The sequence below is a fragment of the Camarhynchus parvulus genome, unplaced genomic scaffold, assembly GCF_901933205.1.
Source record: "Camarhynchus parvulus unplaced genomic scaffold, STF_HiC, whole genome shotgun sequence".
Taxonomy (NCBI): domain Eukaryota; kingdom Metazoa; phylum Chordata; class Aves; order Passeriformes; family Thraupidae; genus Camarhynchus; species Camarhynchus parvulus.
Window position 1 is genome coordinate 214,649 of NW_022148292.1, and position 21,748 is coordinate 236,396.

General features: G+C 63.3%; 1 protein-coding gene across 1 annotated transcript; it reads right to left on the minus strand.

The window, feature by feature from the left end:
- Positions 1-1,443: 1,443 nt before the first annotated feature.
- CLIP3 (CAP-Gly domain containing linker protein 3) lies at positions 1,444-20,411 on the minus strand. Its single transcript, XM_030970214.1, has 14 exons — positions 20,361-20,411; positions 19,302-19,450; positions 16,430-16,586; positions 15,557-15,636; positions 14,744-15,009; positions 14,379-14,409; positions 13,327-13,445; positions 10,529-10,765; positions 8,973-9,108; positions 8,105-8,230; positions 5,802-5,925; positions 5,177-5,241; positions 3,572-3,641; positions 1,444-2,548 (listed from the first exon to the last, which is right to left on the minus strand). Exons 1-14 carry the CDS (start codon positions 20,396-20,398, stop codon positions 2,494-2,496), a joined length of 1,653 nt encoding a protein of 550 aa, XP_030826074.1. The 5' UTR covers positions 20,399-20,411; the 3' UTR covers positions 1,444-2,493.
- Positions 20,412-21,748: the final 1,337 nt, after the last annotated feature.

Sequence of the window (21,748 nt, forward strand, 5' to 3'; positions counted from 1 at the left end):
CCCCGTTATTTTCCCCTTTTCATCCATTTCCCCCCATTTTTCCAGTTTTTCTCAATTTCCCCCTTTCTCCCCACTTATCCCCTATTTTCCCCATTATTTTCGGACTTTTCCCCATCCCCCGCCCCGTCATTCCCAGTTTTTCACAATTTTCCCATTTTCCCCCCATTTTCCCCGTTCCCTCCCCTTTTCCTACATTATTTCCCCCCATTTTCCTCATTTTTCCCGATTTCCCCACCATTCTTTCCCCATTTCCCTCCCTTTTTATCCCATTTCCCCCCAAATTTTCTCTATTTCCCCCATTTATTCCCATTTCCCCTTTTCACCTCGTTTATTTCCCCATTTTTCCCGTTTTCCCCATTTTCCTCCATTTCCCCCCCCCATTTCCCCCATTATTTTCGTCTTTTTGTCATTTTCCCCCCATTGCCCCCCAATTTTCCCATTTCCCCCCATTTTCCCACATTTATTACCGCAATTTTTCCCCAATTTCCCCCCATTATTTTCACCTATTTTCCCCCAATTTTGCCCATTTATTCCAAATTTTTCCCCATTTATTCCCCAATAATTCCCCATTTTCCCCCCATTTATTCCCCAATAATTCCCCATTTATTCCCCCACTTATTCCCCAATAATGCCCCATTTTCCCCCCATTTATTCCCCATTTTCCCCCCATTTATTCCCCCATTTTCCCCCCATTTATTCCCCAATAATTCCCCATTTCCCCCTCATTTATTCCCCCATTTATTTCCATTTATTCCCCATTTTCCCCCCATTTATTTCCCCATTTATTTCCATTTATTCCCCCATTTTCCCCCCATTTATTCCCCAATAATTCCTCATTTATTCCCCCACTTATTCCCCAATAATTCCCCATTTATTTCCATTTTCCCCCCATTTTCCCCCATTTATTCCCCAATTATTCCCCAATAATTCCCCATTTCCCCCCATTTATTCCCCATTTTCCCCCATTTTTCCCCATTTATTCCCCAATAATTCCCCATTTCTTCCCTCCATTTATTCCCCATTTTCCCCCCATTTTTCCCCCATTTATTCCCCAATAATTCCCAATTTTCCCCCCATTTCCCCCCATTTATTCCCCCATTTATTCCCCAATAATTCCCCATTTATTCCCCCATTTATTCCCCAATAATTCCCAATTTTTCCCCCATTTCTTCCCCATTTCTTCCCCATTTTTTCCCAATTTTTCCCGTTTTTCCCCCATTTTTCCGGTACAAAGGATTTTATTGGTGGCAGAAGCGGCTCTGGGGGGGCCCATGCGGCAGCGGGGGGGGGACATTTGGGGACATTTTGGGGACAATTTGGGGACATTTTTGGGGACATTTTGGGGACATTAAAGCCACTGACACGAGCACGGGGTGGGGGAGGGGCGTTATTGCTACTGCGGGGAGGGGCGGCCAGGAGGGACCCCCTGGGACCCCTCCCCCACTTCGGGGCCTTTTTTTTGGGGTGGGGTCGGGAGAGGGAACGGAAAAAAAAAACAACCCCAAAAAATACAAAAAAAAAACCCCAAAAAATCGAGATTTTGGGACAACGCCCCAAAAGAATTGCCATCCATTCCCGACATTAATTAAATTAATTCATTCATTCCGGAGGGGACAGCCCCAAAAATTGGGGGGGAGGATTTCCCCAAAAAATATTTTTTGGGGAGTGGGCGTGGCATCGATTCCTCCACCTCCCTCCCTCCCCCCCCCAAAAAAAAAAAAATCGAGAAATTCCTAAAATTGCCCCCAAAATTGGGATTTGGGAGCTCCAAACGTGGCCTCAAACCCCCCCCCCTTAATTAATTAATTAGTTAATTAATCGATTCCAGAGTGAGCACCCCAAAATTTGGGGTGGGGGGGGGGTGGTCGCTTATCCCCATTGCTCTAATTGGCAGATTTGGCCCCAAAATTCAAATTTGGGGGGGGGTCTGGCCCATCCCCCATCGCTGTTATCGGCAGATTTGGGCCAAAAATCGGAATTTTGGGGGTCTGGCTCCTCCCCCATCGCTGTTATCAGCAAATTTGGGCCAAAAATCGGAATTTTGGGGGTCTCACCCCTCCCCCATCGCTGTTATCAGTGAACACCCCCAAATTTGGGGTCTCACCCCTCCCCCATCGCTGTGATCAGCAAATTTGGGCCAAAATCGGAATTTTGGGGGTCTCACCCCTCCCCCATCGCTGATTTGGGCCCGAATTTGGGGTTTTGGGGTCTGGGGGGTGTGTGTCTGGCCCCTCCCCCACCGCTGTTCTCAGCAAATTTGGCCCCAAAATCGGGGGGAGGGGCCACACCCCAAGCCCCCCCCCGCCCCAGTGCGGAAAGTTCCAGAAGGAACAGCGCGGGAGGAGGGGAAGGGGACAGGAGGGGACAAGGGGGGGATGGGGGATGGGGGATGGGGGGGGGTCACACGACGTCTCCCCGCGTGGGGGAGGGGCAGCAAGGCACTGGGTGGGGGAGGGGCGGCGGGGTGGGGGGGGGACGGGGTGGGGGGTGGGGTTAGGATTGCATCTCGGCCCGGAGCATCCACGGGAACCAGCAGCAGAACAGTAACCTGGGGACATGGGGACACCGTGGGGACACCGTGGGGACACGGTGGGGACAGGGACATGGGGACAGCCCCCCGGGGACAGCCCTTGGGGACAGGGACACCCCCATGGGGACAGGGACAGGGACATGGGGACAGCCCTTGGGGACATGGGGACAGCCCTTGGGGACAGGGACATGGGGACAGCCCTTGGGGACAGGGACACCCCCCTGGGGACAGGGACATGGGGACAGCCCTTGGGGACATCCCCCAGGGACAGCCCTTGGGGACAGGGACACCCCCATGAGGACAGGGACATGGGGACAGCCCTTGGGGACATGGGGACAGCCCTTGGGGACATCCCCCAGGGACACCCCCCTGGGGACAGGGACAGCCTCTGGGGACAGCGACAGGGACAACCCACCCAGGGACAGGGACATGGGGACATCCCCTGGGGACAGGGACATGGGGACAGGGACACCCCCATGGGGACAGGGACGTGGGGACAGCCCTTGGGGACAGGGACACCCCCATGGGGACAGGGACATGGGGACAGCCCTTGGGGACATGGGGACAGCCCTTGGGGACATCCTCCAGGGACAGCCCTTGGGGACAGGGACACCCCCATGAGGACAAGGACACCCACCCAGGGACAGGGACATGGGGACAGCCCTTGGGGACATGGGACATGGGGACAGGGACACCCCCATGGGGACAGGGACATGGGGACAGCCCTTGGGGACAGGGACAGCCTCTGGGGACAGCGACAGGGACAGGGACAGGGACAACCCACCCAGGGACAGGGACATGGGGACACCCCCATGGGGACAGGGACATGACCTGGGGACAGGGACAGCCCATGGGGACAGGGACAGGGACATGGGAACATCCCCTGGGGACAGGGACATGGTGACAGCCCATGGGGACAGGGCCACCCCCCAGTGACAGCGTGGGGACAGGGACATCCCCCATGGGGTCAGGGCCACCCCCAGTGACAGCGTGGGGACAGGGCCACCGCGCGGTGTCCCCCGTCCCTGTGGCTGTCCCCACCTGGAGAAGGAGCTCTCGGATGTGATGTCCTTGGGGGTCCGCACGGCCGGGAAGCGCTTGGGCTGTGACACTGCGGGGACACCGCGGGGGACACGGGGACATGGGGATGGACACAGGGACACAGGGACATGGGGGACACGGGGGACATAGGGATGGACACAGACATGGGGACATGGGGACATGGGGACATGGGGATGGACACAGGGACACAGGGACATGGGGACATGAGGACATGGGGGGGGACATGGGGACATGGGGACATGGGGGACATGGGGACATGGGGATGGGGACACATAGGGATGGACACAGGGACATGGGGACATGAGGGACATGGGGACATGGGGGACATGGGGATGGACACAGGGACACGGGGACACGGGGACATGGGGAACATGGGGACATGGGGGACATGGGGCAGGGACATGGGGACATGGGGACATGGGGATGGACACAGGGACACAGGGACACAGGGACATGGGGACATGGGGGACATGGGGGAACATGGGGACATGGGGATGGACACAGGGACATGGGGACATGGGGGACATGGGGATGGACACAGGGACACAGGGACACGGGGACATGGGGACATGGCGACATGGGGATGGACACAGGGACACAGGGACATGGGGACATGGGGGACATGGGGGAACATGGGGACATGGGGATGGACACAGGGACATGGGGACATGGGGACATGGGGATGGACACAGGGCACGGAATGGGGACATGGGGACATGGGGGTGGACACAGGGACACAGGGACATGGGGACATGGGGGACATGGGGGAACATGGGGGACATGGGGATGGACACAGGGACATGGGGACATGGGGGACATGGGGACATGGGGGACATGGGGGAACATGGGGGAACATGGGGGAACATGGGGGGGACATGGGGATGGACATGGGGACATGGGGACATGGGGGACATGGGGATGGACACAGGGACATGGGGACATGGTGGGGACATGGGGACGGACATGGGGACATGGCAACATGGGGGACATGGGGGACATGGGAATGGACACAGGGACATGGGGACATGGGGACATGGGGGACACGGGGACATGGGGGACATGGGGAACATGGGGACGACATGGGGACATAGGGATGGACACAGCTGGGGACATGGGGGACATGGGGGACATGGGGATGGACACAGGGACATGGGGACATGGTGGGGACATGGGGACGGACATGGGGACATGGCAACATGGGGGACACAGGGGACATGGGGGACAATGGGGACATGGTGGGGACATGAGGACATGGGGGGGGGACACAGGGATGACACAGAAAGGACACAGGAACACGAGGACATGGGGATGACACAGGGGGGACACGGGGACATGGAGGGGACACAGAGGGACAAGAGGAGGACACGGTCACATCACTTTCAACAGCCAATCAGCAGCGCCAACCCTGCCCCGCCCACCTGTCAATCACTGTCATGCCCTGCCCCGCCCTCCTGTCAATCACTGCCCCACCCTGCCCTGCCCACCCATCATTGTCACACCCACCTGTCAATCACTGTCCTGCCACACCCACCTGTCAATCACTGCCCCGCCCCCTGTCACTCACTGCCAAGCCCCGCCCCTCACCTGTGACGGGCTGTGCCTTCTTTTCGTTGGTGCCATCCCCGGGCTCCTCCTTGGGACCCCCGACCCTGGGGGACACGGGGACAGGGGGTCACACAGTGACCCCTCGGTGTCACCTGTGACCCCTCTGCGACCTTCCCGTGACGTCCCTTGACCCCACTGGCCCATCCCAGTGTCCCTCCATGGCCCCCTGTCCCCATTACATCCCCATCTCCCCCATGTCCCCACGTCCCTCATGTCCCCGTGTTCCCCCCGTCCCTGTGACCCCCGCCATGTCCCCCCCTGTCCCCCCATGTCCCCCCGTCCCCCCCATGTCCCTGTGTCCCCACATATCCCGGTGTCCCCCTGTCCCCCCCATAACCCTGTGTCCCCCCCATGTCCCCCCATGTCCTCCCCTTGTGCCCTTCCTTCCTCCCCCCCATGTCCCTGTGTCCCCACATATCCCGGTGTCCCCCTGTCCCCCCCATAACCCTGTGTCCCCCCCATGTCCCCCCCCCTGTGTCCCGCCCCCCCCGTGTCCCCTGTTCCCCCTGCCCCCCCCCCATGTCCCTGTGTCCCTGTACCCCCATATCCCGGTGTCCCTGTCCCCACCACGCCCCCCTGTCCCCCCCGTGTCTCCCCCGGGTACCTCTGGACGCGGGAGGGGGGCGCGAAGACGCCGTGTTTGGGGGGGCAGGTGAAGTAGCGCACCCCGAAAACGGAGCCGTCGTGTTTGCCCCCGGCCGAGTCCAGCTCCACCCCGAACCAGTACCCTGGGGACACCACGGGGACATCGGGGACATTGGGGACACTTGGGGGCATTGGGGACATTGGGGACACTGGGGACACTTGGGGACATTGGGGACATTGGGGGGATTGGGGACACTTGGGACATTGGGGGCATTGGGGGACATTGGGGACATTGGGGACATTGGGGACACTGGGGGGCATTGGGGACATTGGGGGCATTGGGGGCATTGGGGGGATTGGGGACACTTGGGGGCACTGGGGACATTGGGGACATTGGGGGGTTCCCATCCCATGGGGGTCCCAGGGTGTTCCCCCCTGGGGAGGGGTCCCACTGTGGGGAGGGGTCCCTGTGTGTGTGTGGGGTCCCAGCCTGGGGAGGATCCCACCCTGGTAGAGGTTCCCATTGTGGGGAGGGGTCTCATTCTGGGGGGGGTCCCACCCTCGTGGGGTTCCCACCCTGGGAAGGGGGCCCTGGGGAGGGGTCCCATCCCTGGGTAGAGTCCCATTGTGGGGAGGGGTCTGAGTGTGGGGAGGGGTCCCATTGTGGGGTGGGGTCCCATTGAGGGGAGGGGTCCCATTGAGGGGAAGGGTCCCATTGTGGGCAGGGGTCCCATTGTGGGCAGGGGTCCCATCGTGGGGAGGGGTCCCATTGAGGGGAGGGGTCCCATTGAGGGGAGGGGTCCCATTGATGGGAGGGGTCCCATCGTGGGGAGGGGTCCCATCGTGGGGAGGGGTCTGAGTGTGGGGAGGGGTCCCATTGTGGGGAGGGGTCCCATTGAGGGGAGGGGTCTGAGTGTGGGGAGGGGTCCCATTGTGGGGAGGGGTCCCATTGAGGGGAGGGGTCCCATTGAGGGGAGGGGTCCCATTGTGGGGCGGGGTCTCACAGCGGGCAGGGGTCCCGCAGTGGGGCGGGGTCCCGCAGTCCGGGGGCGGGGTCTCACAGCGGGAGGGGTCCCACAGCGGGCAGGGGTCCCGCAGTGGGGCGGGGTCCCACAGCGGGCAGGGGTCCCACAGTGGGCAGGGGTCTCACAGCGGGCAGGGGTCCCACAGCGGGCAGGGGTCCCACAGTGGGGCGGGGTCCCACAGTGGGGGGGTCCAGCAGTGGGGCGTTATGGGGGGGGTCTCACAGCGGGCAGGGGTCCCGCAGTGGGGCGGGGTCTCACAGCGGGCAGGGGTCCCACAGCGGGCAGGGGTCCCACAGCGGGCAGGGGTCCCGCAGTGGGGGGTCCCGCAGTGGGGCGGGGTCTCACCGGGGGGGTCCCAGTCGGTCCTGCCGTCAGGGGTACAGCGGGCCCGGTGGGGCCTAGCCGGTCCCACGAGCACCGCGGGTCCCCGGGGGCGACCCGCGTGGGGGGCGGGTCGCGGCAGGGGAATGGGGGGGTCTAAGTGGGGGGGCCAGCCACGCCCCGGCGCGCTGGGGCGGGGTCCAGGGGGCGGTTCACCAGGGGTCCCGGGGGGCGGGGCCCCAGGAACACCCACGCGGGCCCATCACCGCGGAGGCCCATCCCACACACCATCCCGACATCCCTGTCCCGCACGCCCCGCGGCCTCCCAGCAAGGTCCCGGGGGGGGTCAGTGACACACCCCCACCCCGCCCGCCCCCACCCCCCGCCACCCCAGCCCGGCCACGCCCACACCCACACCGCTCTCCGCCAGCCACGCCCCCGCGCGCTTCCGGGACCCGGAGGCGGGGCCTCAGTGACCACACCCCCGACCCCCCACCACGCCCATCCCTTGCAGGATTTCAGGGGGGTTCAGAATTTTGGGGGATTTTTTGGGGGTCCCATGAATTTCGGGAGGGTTCGCTCTATTTTCGGGGGGTCCCCTCAATTTCGGGGCCTCCCCTCGATTTTGGGGGGGGGGTCTCGTGAATTTTGGGGGGGGCTCCCCTGTATTTTGGGGACTCTGTGAATTTTGGGGGGGTTCCCTGTATTTTGGGGACTCTGTGAATTTTGGGGGGGTTCCCAGTATTTTGGGGGGGGTCCCCTCGATTTTGGGAGGCTCCCCAATATTCTGGGGGGGGGCTCCCCTGTGTTTTGAGGGGGGATTTTGGGGGGTTCTCGGTGTATTTTGGGGGGGATTCCCGATGGATTTTGGGAGGCTCCCCAATATTTTTGGGGGGGCTCCCCTGTATTTTGGGGGTTCCCCAATATTTTGGGGGGGCTCCCCTGTATTTTGGGGGTTCCCCATTATTTTGGGGGCTCCCCGTATTTTTTTGGGGGGGTTTGTGGGGGTCCGGGTTTGTGGGGGGGGGGGTCCGGGGGGGGGGCGATGGCAGCGGGGGCTGCTCCTCGGCCTTGGAGATCTTGGACACCGAGGCGAAGACGCCTGCACCAGTACAAACCAGTACAAACCAGTACAAACCAGTACAAACCAGTATAAACCAGTACGGACCAGTATAAACCAGTATGGACCAGTATAACCCAGTATAAACCAGTATGGACTGGTACATACCAGTATAAACCAGTACGGACCAGTATAACCCAGTATAAACCAGTATGGACTGGTACAAACCAGTATAAACCAGTACGAACCGGTACGCACCATTAAAAACCAATATAAACCAGTATAAACCAGTACGGACCAGTAAGGACTGGGGACGGTACCAGTATAACGAACGTACAGACCAGTATAAAACGACGTAAACCAGTTGGACCAGTATAAACAGTATGGACCAGGGGTACCAGGGGATGGGGGTCCAGGGGTACCAACCAGTATGGACCAGTATAAACCCAGTAGGACTGCCAGGGTCCGGGGGGTACAAAGGGTTGGCCAGGTATAAACCAGTTGGCCCAGGGGGTCTGGGGTAGGGGTTGGGCAGGGGTCAGGTTCAGGGGGTCCAGGGGGTCGGGTCCCGGGGTGGGGTCCGGGGCCCACCCCCAGGGGTGGGGGTGCCAAGGAGGTCCCGGTCAGGTCCCAAGGTCAGCCAGGTCGGGCGGGCCGGGGTCCGGGGTCCCAAGGGGGTCCTGGGGGGTCCCGGGGGTCCCAAGGGGGTCCAGGGGGTCCCAAGGGGTTGGGGGTCTCCCTAGGAGGTCCCTAGGGTCCCAAGGGGGTCCCGGGGGTCCCGTACCGGTTTTGGGGGGGCAGATGAAGTAGCGCACCCCCCCCACGCTGCCGTCGTTCTTCCCCTCGGGCTCGTCCAGCTCCACCCCGGCCCACTGACCGCTGGCAAAGGCCGTGGTGCCGCAGAACCGCAGCGTGCCCACCTGGGGACGGGGACACACCTGAACCCCAAAACATCCCCCAAAAATACCCCATAACCCCCCAAAAAAACCCCGGTCACAAAAAACCCCAAATCCTCCAAAAAATCCCAAATCTGAAATCTTCCTTGTAAACCCCAGCCAAGGCCGTGGTGCCGCAGAACCTGAGCGTGCCCACCTGGGGACAGGGACACGGCTTTGGGGTGACACAGGTGGTGACACAGGTGACATTGGGGTGACACGGGTGACACAGGACGTGTTTGAGGATGGCCTGGGCAGATCTGAGGTGACACACGGTGGGTTTGGGGTGACACAGGTGACACAAAAGGTGACACAGGTGGTGACACAGGTGACATTGGGGTGACACAGGTGACACAGGAGGTGTTTGAGGATGGCCTGGGTAGATCTGAGGTGACACAGGTGACACAGGTGGTGACACAGGTGGTGACACAGTGGGTGACACAGGTGACATTGGGGTGACACAGGTGACACAAAAGGTGACACAAAAGGTGACATTGGGGTGACACAGGTGACACAGGAGGTGCTTGAGGATGGCCTGGGTAGATCTGAGGTGACACAGGGTGGGTTTGGGGTGACACAGGTGACACAAAAGGTGACACAGGTGGTGACACAGGGGGTGACACAGGGGGTGACACAGGGGGTGACACAGTGGGTGACACAGGTGACATTGGGGTGACACAGGTGGTGACACAGGTGACATTGGGGTGACACAAGTGACACAGGGGGTGTTTGAGGATGGCCTGGGCAGATCTGAGGTGACACAGGTGACACAAAAGGTGACACAGGTGACACAAAAGGTGACACAAAAGGTGACATTGGGGTGACACAGGTGACACAGGTGACATTGGGGTGACACAGGAGGTGCTTGAGGATGGCCTGGGTAGATCTGAGGTGACACAGGTGACACAAAAGGTGACACAAAAGGTGACATTGCGGTGACACAGGTGACACAGGAGGTGTTTGAGGATGGCCTGGGCAGATCTGAGGTGACACAGGGTGGGTTTGGGGTGACACAGAGGATGACATGGGGTGGCTTTGAGGTGACAGAGGCATGTTTGGGGTGACACAGGTGACATTGGGGTGACACAGGTGACACACCTTGCCGCTGTCCAGGCGCACCCTGTCCCCCAGCTGCAGCCCCAGGCACAGCAGCATCAGTGTCCCCGGCAGGTTGTCGTAGTTGGGCAGGGTGACACGGGGCGGGTTTGGGGTGACACAGGTGACACAGGTGACACAGGTGACACAGGTGACACACCTTGCGCTGTCCAGGCGCACCCTGTCCCCCAGCTGCAGCCCCAGGCACAGCAGCATCAGGGTCCCCGGCAGGTTGTCGTAGTTGGGCAGGGTGACACGGGGTGGGTTTGGGGTGACACAGGTGACACAGGGGGTGACACAGGTGACACACCTTGCCGCTGTCCAGGCGCACCCTGTCCCCCAGCTGCAGCCCCAGGCACAGCAGCATCAGGGTGCCCGGCAGGTTGTCGTAGTTGGGCAGGGTGACGCGCGGCAGACTGCAGCTCAGCGGCACCGCGTCCAGCAGCAGCCGCCGCAGCTCCCGCGCCGCCTCGGCCGCCTCGGCGCGGTCCAGGGCCATGTCCGTGGGGTCCGGCACCACCTCGGCCGCCACCTGGCCCTTGCTGTTCTGGGGGGGCAATGGGGGGCGTCTCTCAGGTGCACACGGGGCGGGGGTACAGGTGGCCCAAGGTGGCCTCAGGTGGCGCCGCAGCTTCCCAGAGGAACCCAAGGATGCTCTGGGCACCCGGAGGTTTTGGTGGCACCCAAAATGCCCAAATCAGCCCCAAATCCCCCCAAATCCCTGAAACCCCCAAATCCCTGAGACCCCCAAATCCCCCCCCCAAAGCCCTGAACCCCCAAATCCCCCAAATCCCCCCAAACCTGAAACCCCAAATCCCCCCAAACCCCCCCAACCCCTCCCCAATCCCCAATCCCTAACCACCCTGATCACCCCAATCCCCCAACCCGATCACACAAACTGAACCCAATCCCTGAGACCCCCAAATCCCCCCAAATCCCTGATCACCCCCAAATCCCCCCAAATCCCCCCAAATCCCTGAAACCCCCAAATCCTCCCAAATCCCTGAGACCCCAAATCCCTGAAACCCCCAAATCCCTGAGACCCCCAAATCCCCCCCCCCAAATCCTGAAACCCCCAAATCCCTGAACCCCCAATCCTCCCAAATCCCTGAAACCCCCAAATCCCTGAAACCCCCAAATCACCCCCAAATCCCTGAACCCCCAAATCCCTGAGACCCCAAATCCCCCCCCAAATCCCCCACCCCCAAATCCCCCCAATCCTGAGCCCCAAATCCCCCATCCTGCACCCACAAACCCCCAATCCCCAACACCCCAAATCCTCCCAAATCTCCCCAAATCCCTCACCCAATGATACCCCCAAATTCCTGATCACCCCCAAATCCCTGAGACCCCCAAATCCCCCCAAATCTCGGATCACCCCCAAATTCCCAAGCCCCCGACCCAAATAACCCCCCCAAAATCCCCCGGTACCCTGAGGGCGGGGTCGGCGCCGTGCTCCAGCAGGCAGCGCACCCCCCCCAACCCCAAAATCCCCCAAATCTCCCCAAATCCCCGAGCCCCCCCGGAGCCCCCCGACCCAAATAACCCCCCCAGGACCCCCCAAAATCCCCTCATACCCTGAGGGCGGGGTCGGCACCCGTGCTCCAGCACGGCCCCCAACCCCAAAATCCCCCCAAATCCTCAATCCATCCCAAACCCCCCAAATTCCCCCCAAATCCCCGAGCCCCCCCGGAGCCCCCCGACCCAAATAACCCCCCCAGGTACCCTGAGGGCGGGGTCGGCGCCGTGCTCCAGCAGGCAGCGCACCGCCCCCAACCCCAAAATCCCCCCAAATCCCCGATCCATCCCAAACCCCCCAAATTCCCCCAAACCCCCCAAATCCCCGAGCCCCCCGGAGCCCCCGACCCAAATAACCCCCCAGGACCCCCAAAATCCCCCTACCCTGAGGGCGGGGGTCGGCACCCGTGCTCCAGCACGGCCCCCCAACCCCAAAATCCCCCCAAATCCCAGATCCATCCCAAACCCCCCAAATTCCCCCAAATTGCCCCCAAATCCCGGGCCCCCGGAGCCCCCCGACCCAAATAACCCCCAGGACCCCCAAAATCCCCCATACCCTGAGGGTGGGGTCGGCACCCGTGCTCCAGCACGGCCCCCCCCAACCCCAAAATCCCCCCAAATCCCCGATCCATCCCAAATCCCCCAAATTCCCCCCCAAACTCCCCCCAAATCCCCGAGCCCCCCCGGAGCCCCCCGACCCAAATAACCCCCCCAGGACCCCCCAAAATCCCTCATACCCTGAGGGCGGGGTCGGCACCCGTGCTCCAGCACGGCCCCCAACCCCAAAATCCCCCCAAATCCCAGATCCATCCCAAACCCCCCAAATTCCCCCAAATTGCCCCCCAAATCCCCGAGCCCCCCCGGAGCCCCCCGACCCAAATAACCCCCCCAAGACCCCCCAAAATCCCCCCATACCCTGAGGGCGGGGTCAGCACCCGTGCTCCAGCACGGCCCCCAACCCCAAAATCCCCCCAAATCCCCAATCCATCCCAAACCCCCCAAATTCCCCAAATTCCTCCCAAATCCCCGAGCCCCCGGAGCCCCCGACCCAAATAACCCCCCAAATCCCCCAAAATCCCCCCAAATTGCCCCCAAATCCCCGAGCCCCCGGGCCCCCGACCCAAATAACACCCCCAGGACCCCCCAAAATTCCCCATACCCCGGAGGGGCGGGTCGGCCGTGCTCCAGCAGGCACGCCCCCAACCCCAAACATCAAACCCCCAAATCCCCATTCCCCAAATTGCCCCCCAAATCGAGCCCCCCGGAGCCCCCCCCAAAACCCCCGTACCCTGAGGGCGGGGTCGGCGCGTGCTCCAGCAGGCAGCGCACTGCCCCCAACCCCAAACCTCAAACCCCCAAACCCCCAAATTCCCCCAATCCCCGAGCCCCCCCGGAGCCCCCGACCCAAATAACCCCCAGGACCCCCCAAAATCCCCCATACCCTGAGGGCGGGGTCGGCGCCGTGCTCCAGCAGGCAGCGCACCGCCCCCAACCCCAAACCTCAAACCCCCCAACCCCCAAATTCCCCCCAAATCCCCCAAATCCCCGAGCCCCCCCGGAGCCCCCCGCCCCAAATAACCCCCCCGGTACCCTGAGGGCGGGGTCGGCGCCGTGCTCCAGCAGGCAGCGCACCGCCCCCAGGCACAGGTTGGAGGCCGCGATGTGCAGCGCGGTGCCGTGGCTGAAATCGCTGCAGGTCGAGTGAAGCACTGCGGGGGATGTGGGGGGGGAAACTGAGGCACGGGGAACCCCAAAAATCCGTTATAGATGGGGGAAGGGGGGGGGGGGCCTAAAAAGCAAGGGGGGCCCCGAAAAATCCCGGAGAAAATCGAGGTACGGCAAAGACAGTAAAGCAGAGAGGGAAACTGAGGCACGGGGGGACCCCCAAACCACCAAATGTAGGGGGGAAATTGAGGCACGGGGAACCCCAAAAATCGGGGGGAGGGGGTTGTGGGTGGAGGGGGGCGATCCTAAAAATGGCGAGGGATCCCAAAAATCGTGGAGGAAATTGGCAGGGGAATCAAAAACGCGAGAGAGGACACACATGGTGAGGGGCCCCAACACAAATAGGGAAGGGCGGGCCCAAAATCGGTTATAGGTGGAAATGGGGGTGGGGGTCCTAAAAAGCAAGGGGGACCCCAAAAATCCCGGGAGAAACTGAGGCACGGGGAACCCCAAAAATCGGTTATAGATGGAGGAAGGGGTGGGGGTCCTAAAAAGCAAGAAAAACCCAAAAATCCGGGAGAAACTGAGGCACGGGGAACCCCAAAAATCGGTTATAGATGGAGGAAGGGGTGGGGGTCCTAAAAAGCAAGGGGGACCCCAAAAAATCCCGGGAGAAACTGAGGCACGGGGAACCCCAAAAATCGGTTATAGGTGGAAATGGGGGTGGGGGTCCTAAAAAGCAAGGGGGACCCCAAAAATCCCGGGGGAAACTGAGGCACGGGGGAACCCCCCAAAATGACAGACCTGGGGCAGAGTCCGGATGAGCTCGGGGGAGACCCCTGACCCTCAGTGGGGGTTTGGGGGTGCCCCTGTCACTACAGGGGGGTCATTCCCAATCTGGGGGTGTCAGTCCCAATCTGAGGGTGTCAGTCCCAATCTGGGGGGGTTCAGTTCAGATTTTGGGGTGCCCCCCTCACCTCGGGGCGCCGCAGGCCCGGAGCAGGGTGCGGATCAGCTCGGGCACATGGAAGGGGTGGGTTTTGGGGGGTCAGTCGTTTGGGGGCCGTGTTGGGGCTATTTGGTGGGGGTTTGGGCGGTTGGGGGTCAGTTGGGTTTTGGGGGGTCAGTTGGGGTTTGGGGTGTCAGTCGGGGTTTGGGGTGTCAGTCGGGGTTTGGGGGGCTCAGCCCGGGTTTGGGGGCTCAGCCCGGGTTTGGGGGGCTCAGCCCGGGTTTGGGGGTTCCAATCCCGATTTTGGGGTGCCCCCCTCACCTCGGGGCTGCTGCCCGGAGCAGGGTGCGGATCAGCTCGGGCACATGGAAGGGGTAGATCCCTGAGCCTCACTGGGGTTTTGGGGTGTCTCTGTTGCTTGGGGCCTGGGGCGTGGCCCCCTGGCGCTGGGGGGTTTTGGGGGTAGTGGGGGCTCGCGGTGGGGTCGTTGGGGTTCATTTTGGGGTCCCCCTCCGGGCGCGCCCGGAGAGGGTGCTGGATCAGCTCGGGCCATCGAGCCGTGTGAGCGTTCATGTGCGTCCAGCGGCTGCGCAGCGGCCCCGCGTCCCCCCCCAGCGCCAGCAGCCGCTGGGACAGACGGACGGCGGCCGCGGGGTCACCTGCGGGACAGACGGACAGTGGGGGCACTGGGGGCACTGGGGGGGGGGGATTGGGGGGATGGGGGGGGGGGGGGGGGGGGGGGGGGGGGGGGGGAATTGGGGTTGGGGGGGGGGGACATTGGGGGACATTGGGGGGACATTGGGGGGATTGGGGACATTGGGGGGACATTGGGGAATTGGGGGGATTGGGGACATTGGGGGACATTGGGGGACATTGGGGACAATGGGGACATCGAGGGGATTGGGGACACTGGGGACACCTTGCTGGGACAGACGGACAGCGGCCGCAGGGTCACCTATGGACAGACGGACACCACTGGGGGCACTGGGGACATTGAGGGGACACTGGGGGCATTGGGGACACGGGCAGGGACAGGGATGGACGGGGACACCCAGCCCGGACAGACAGACAGTGGCTGTGGGGTCACCTGTGGGACAGACGGACACTGGGGACACCTTGGGGACACCCTGGGGACACCGTGAGGACACCCTGGGGACATTCTGGGGACACCTCGGGGAAAGGGGTGGCCCTGTCCCTGCCACCCACCCACTCCGTGGGCGCCGGCCTTGCAGGCGTAGTGCAGCAGGGTCATGTGCGTCAGTCCGTCCCTGTCGTCCACGGTGGCCCTGCCGGCCAGGGATCACCCACCCACGCAGCGGACGTCGCAGCGCCAATGCCACCGGTGCCACCCCAGGGACGACAGGGACATCCCAGGGACACCAGGGACACCCCAGGGACACCAGGGACATCCCGGGGACACGGGGACGTCACAGCGTCACCAATGCCACCGGTGCCACCCCGGGGACACAGGGACATCCCAGGGACGTCAGGGACACAGGGACGTCACAGCGTCACTGGTGCCACCAGTGCCACCCCAGGGACACCAGGGACATCCCAGGGACATCCAGGGACGTCAGGGACACGGGGACGTCACAGCGTCACTGGTGCCACCGCTGCCACCCCAGGGACACCAGGGACACCCCAGGGACACCAGGGGACGTCACAGTGTCACCGGTGCCACCCCAGGGACACCAGTGCCACCCCAGGGACACCCCAGGGACATCAGGGACGTCACAGGGTCACCGGTGCCACCGCTGCCACCCCAGGGACACCAGGGAGACCAGTGCCACCAGTGCCACCCCAGGGACACCGGGGACATCCCAGAGCCACCAGAGACACCAGGGACATCCCAGGGACACCAGTGCCACCCCAGGGACACTGGGATGTCCCAGCATCACTGGTGCCACCAGTGCCACGCCAGGGACACCACGGACATCCCAGGGACACCAGGGACACCCCAGAGCCACCAGGGACACCACAGACATCCCAGGGACACTGGGACACCCTGAGACCCCCCAAACCCCCTGAGACCCCCGTTTCCCCGTTCCCCCCGTTTCCCCGTTTCCCCATTTCCCCCGCGTTCCCCCGTCCCGCACCTCGTTGCCGATGACGTCCACGCTGTGCTGCACCTGCGGCACCCACTGGCGCAGGATGGCGAAGAGCTGCGGCACCGACGTGCGCGGGTCCAGCAGGATCTCCCGGCACGCCGCGTCGTTGGGGTCGAAAAAGGTGAAGGCTGGGGGGGGGACACGGGGGGGACACGGGGGGGACACACGGGGGACACCGGGGGGTCACACCCCGAAATGGTCAGAGCCAGAGCGGTGAGCAAAGAAACCAGCCAGAGCCATTTGGGGCAGTTTTGGGGGTCCCCATGGGGTTATCTGTGACCCTGACGGGGGTCGTTGTCATCTGGGGGGTCCCTTTTTGTCCCTTTTTGGGGGGTCGGTGTCACCTGTCCCTTGGGGGGGTCACACCCCGAAATGGTAAGAGCCAGAGCAGCCACCAGAGCATCCACCCCAGAGTCATTCTGGGGCAGTTTTGGGGGGTCCCCATGGGGTTATCTGTGACCCTGAGGGGGTCTCTGTGGCCTGGGAGGGGTCGTTGGCACCTGGGGGTCTCTTTTTGTCCCTTTTTGGGGGGTCAGTGTCACCTGTCCCTTGGGGGGTCACACCCCGAATGGTCAGAGCCAGAGCAGCCACCAGAGCATCCACCCCAGAGTCATTCTGGGGCAGTTTTGGGGGGTCCCCATGCTGGGGTTATCTGTGCCCTGAGGGGGTCTCTGTGGCCCTGAGGGGGTCGTTGGCAGCTGGGGGGTCTCTTTTTGTCCCTTTTTGGGGGGTCGGTGTCACCTGTCCCTTGGGGGGGTCACACCCCGAATGGTCAGAGCCGGAGCAGCCACCAAAGAATCCACCCCAGAGTCATTCTGGGGCAGTTTTGGGGGGGTCTTTTGTGCCCTGGGGGGGTCTCTGTGGCCCTGAGGGGGTCGTTGTCACCTGGGGAGGGGTCTCTTTTTGTCCCTTTTTGGGGGGTCGGTGTCACCTGTCCCTTGGGGGGGTCACACCCCGAAATGGTCAGAGCCGGAGCGGTGAGCAAAGAAACCAGCCAGAGCCATTTGGGGCAGTTTTGGGGGGTCCCCATGGGGTTATCTGTGCCCTGGGGGGGGTCGTTGTCATCTGGGGGGTCCCTTTTTGTCCCTTTTTGGGGGGTCGGTGTCACCTGTCCCTTGGGGGAGTCACACCCCAAAATTATCAGACCCAGAGTGGTGAGCAAGGAAACCAGGCAGAGCCGTTTGGGGCAGTTTTGGGGGGTCCCCATGGGGTTATCTGTGACCCTGAGGGGGTCTCTGTGGCCTGGGGGGTCGTTGTCATCTGGGGGGTCCCTTTTTGTCCCTTTTTGGGGGGTCGGTGTCACCTGTCCCTTGGGGGGGTCACACCCCGAATGGTCAGAGCCGGAGCAGCCACCAAAGAATCCACCCCAGAGCCATTTGGGGCAGTTTTGGGGGTCTTTTGTGCCCTGGGGGGGTCTCTGTGGCCCTGAGGGGGTCGTTGGCACCTGGGGGGGGTCTCTTTTTGGGGGATCGGTGTCACCTGTCCCTTGGGGGGGTCACACCCCGAATGGTCAGAGCCAGAGCAGCCACCAGAGCATCCACCCCAGAGCCATTTGGGGCAGTTTTGGGGGTCCCCATGGGGTTATCTGTGCCCTGAGGGGGTCTCTGTGGCCTGGGAGGGGTCGTTGTCACCTGGGGGGTCTCTTTTTGGGGGGTCGGTGTCACCTGTCCCTTGGGAGAGGTCACACCCCAAAATTATCAGACCCAGAGTGGTGAGCAAGGAAACCACCCAGAGCCATTTGGGGCAGTTTTGGGGGTCCCCATGGGGTTATCTGTGGCCTGAGGGGGTCTCTGTGGCCCTGAGGGGGTCGTTGGCAGCTGGGGGGTCTCTTTTTGTCTCTTTTTGGGGGGTCGGTGTCACCTGTCCCTTGGGGGGTCACACCCCGAATGGTCAGAGTCGGAGCAGCCACCACAGCATCCACCCCAGAACCATTTGGGGCAGTTTTGGGGGGGTCTTTTGTGCCCTGGGGGGGTCTCTGTGGCCCTGAGGGGGTCGTTGTCACCTGGGGGGTCTCTTTTTGGGGGGTCGGTGTCACCTGTCCCTTGGGGGTCACACACCGAATGGTCAGAGTCAGAGTGGTGAGCAAGGAACCCACCCAGAGCCATTCTGGGGCAGTTTTGGGGGGTCCCCATGGGGTTATCTGTGACCCTGAGGGGGTCTCTGTGACCCTGAGGGTGTCGTTGGCAGCTGGGGGGGGTCCCTTTTTGGGGGGTCGGTGTCACCTGTCCCTTGGGGGGGTCACACCCCGAAATGGTCAGAGCCAGAGCAGCCACCAGAGAATCCACCCCAGAGCCATTTGGGGCAGTTTTGGGGGGTCCCCATGGGGTTATCTGTGGCCTGGGGGGGTCTCTGTGGCCCTGAGGGGGTCGTTGGCACCTGGGGGGGGTCTCTTTTTGGGGGGTCGGTGTCACCTGTCCCTTGGGGGGTCACACCCCGAAATGGTCAGAGTCAGAGCGGTGAGCAAGGAACCCCCCCAGAGCCATTCTGGGGCAGTTTTGGGGGTCCCCATGGGGTTATCTGTGCCCTGGGGGGGTCTCTGTGGCCTGGGAGGGGTCGTTGTCACCTGGGGGGGGTCCCTTTTTGGGGGTCCCTTATCCCTGTGGGGGTCCCTGTCTCTTGGGGGTCCCTTTTTGGGGGGGTCCCTTTTGGGGGGTCCCCCCTTTTTTGGGGGGTCCCTTTTTTGGGGTTCCCTCATCCCCTGGGGGGGCGTCCCTTGTCCCTCAGGGGTCCCTTTTTGGGGGTCCCTTTTGGGGGGGTCCCATTGCCGTGGGGTGTCTCCTTTCTGGGGGGCGGGTCTCCCATCCCCGAGGGGCGTGTCCCCTTTATTTGGGGAGGGGTCTCACCGTAGTCCTTGGGCAGGGGGGCGGGGGCCGCGGGGTGCACCATCGGCTTCTTGCGCCGCTCCACCAGCGGGCTGGGGGGGCTGGGGGGGTCGGGGGGCGGCGCCCCCCCCGCCGGGGGGTCCCCCCGCGCTCCTTGGTCATGGCGAGGCCTGGGGGCAGGGGACAGGGGGGGTTGGGGGGCGCTGGGACCCCCGACCTTGGGGTGGTGGGGGTGAGGGGATGGGGAGGGGGGGAATGGGGTGGGGCTCCGGGAATGGGGAGAGGGGAACGAGAATGGGGAGGGGGCTCCGGGAATGGGGAGAGGGCAGTGAAATTGAGGAGGGGGCTCCGGGGATGGGGAGGGGGCAACGAGGATGGGGAGAGGGCAGTGAAATTGAGGAGGGGGGCTCCGGGATGCGGAAGGGACCGGGATTGGGGAGGGGTCCCCGGGAATGGGGAGGGGTCCCGGGAATGGGGAGGGGTCCCGGGGATGGGGAGGGGTCCCCGGCAATGCGGATGAGTCCCCGAAAATGGGGAGGGGGCTCCGGGATGGGCGGGGGCGCGGGGGTACCGGGGGAAATCAGGATGCTGGGAGGGACCGGGATGCAGGGGAGGCACCGGGATGGACGGGGGGCCTGGCTGGGGGTCCCGGGGATGGGGAGGGGTCCCGGGAATGGGGAGGGGTCCCCGAAAATGGGGAGGGGGCTCCGGGATGGGGAGGGGGCGCCGGGGTACCGGGGGAAATCGGGATGCTGGGAGGGACCGGGATGCGGATGGAGGCACCGGGATGGACGGGGGGGGCCTGGCTGGGGTCCCGGGGATGGGGAGGGGTCCCCGGCAATGCGGATGAGTCCCCGAAAATGGGGAGGGGGCTCCGGGATGCGCCGGGCGCGGGGCCGGGCCGGGCCCGAGGGATGCGCAGGGAGCGCGGCCGGGGATGGCGGGGCCGGGCCGGGGCGGGGCCGGGGCTGAAGGAGCGGGGGACACCGGGACGGACCCCCCGGCCCCCCCCGGGCTGGTACCGGCACCGACCCCTCCCCAAATCCCGTTATTTCCCCCCCCCTCCCCCTCCTCCGGTACCTGCGGGTGCCGCGGGATGGGCCCGGCGCAGTGCGCATGCGCGGCCAGCGAGGGGCGGGGGGCGAGCGGGGGGCGAGGGGGCGGGGCTTGGGCTGGGGGCGGGGCTACGGCCGGCAATGGGGGGGATGTGAGAGCTGTAGGGGATATGGGGGGCTCTAGGGGGGGCTATGGGGGGGCTCTAGGGGGCTATGGGGGGCTATGGGGGGCTATGGGGGGGCTATAGGGGGATATGGGGGGATATGGGGGGATATGGGGGGATATGGGGGATATGGGGGGTATGGGGGGGCTATGGGGGGCTATAGGGGGGATATGGGGGATATGGGGGGATATGGGGGCTATGGGGGGCTATGGGGGGCTATAGGGGGATATGGGGGATATGGGGGGGGATATGGGGGGGATATGGGGGGGCTATGGGGGGCTATGGGGGGGGGGGGGCTATAGGGGGGATATGGGGGGGATATGGGGATATGGGGGGATATGGGGGGGATATAGGGGGGATATGGGGGGATATGGGGGGGATATGGGGGGGCTTGGGCTGTATGGGGGGTATAGGGGATATGGGGGCAATAGGGGGGGATATACGGGGGCTTGAGGGGGATTTGGGGGGCTAGGGGGGCTACGGGGGATGTGGAAGGTCTGGGGAATATGGGGGGCTATAGGGGTTACAGGGAATATGGGGGGCTATAGGGGCTATAGGGGATGGGGGGGCTGTGGATGGACCGGGATGGAGGGCGGGGACCCCAAAGGACCCCCAGAAAACCCCAAATTTGTCCTGAGGACCCCCCAAAACCCCCCAGGAACCCCCAAATTTGCCCTGAGCACCTCAAATCTCACCCAGGGACTCCCAAATCCTCCCTGGGGACCCCCAAAGCTCACCCAGGTACCCCCAAACCTCACCCGAGGACCCTCAAGGGGATTTGGGATCCTCTCAAGGGGATTTTGGATCCATGAGAGGGGATTTTGGACCCTTTCAAGGAGATTTGGGATCCTATCAAAGGGGATTTGGGGTCCTTCCAAGGGGATTTGGGGACCCTCTGAGGGGATTTGGGGTCGTCCGAGGGGGTTTCGGGTCCATCCAAAGCGATTTGGGCTCATTCCGAGACGTTTCGCTCCCGTCCGACCCTCTCCGTCAGGGGGGCGGGACCAGCGGGGGCGCTTCGCGTTCCTATTGGTTGAGACGCGCGACAGACAGAGGCGCTCCGCTCTCCTATTGGCTGAGAGGCGTGACTGGCGGAGGCGCTCCGCGCTCCTATTGGCTGAGCGGCGGTGATTGACAGGACACTGGAACTGATCCCAGTGCCAAACTGGGAGGGGCTCAGAGTGGTCCAGGCCCCCCCAAGACCCCTCTGGGTCCCCCCATCAACCCCAGAGCCCCCCAAGGGTGATTT

Bases quoted from the DNA above. Each gene is read 5' to 3' on its own strand.
- CLIP3 (XM_030970214.1), bottom strand. From the start codon at position 20,398: ATGCGCACTGCGCCGGGCCCATCCCGCGGCACCCGCAG. The intron at 9,109-10,528 runs GTGTGTCACCTG...CCCCGTCCCCAG, and splicing joins TGCGCCTGGACAGCGGCAAG to GTGGGCACGCTGCGGTTCTG. The intron at 8,231-8,972 runs GTACGGGACCCC...GTACTGGTGCAG, and splicing joins CATCTGCCCCCCCAAAACCG to GCGTCTTCGCCTCGGTGTCC.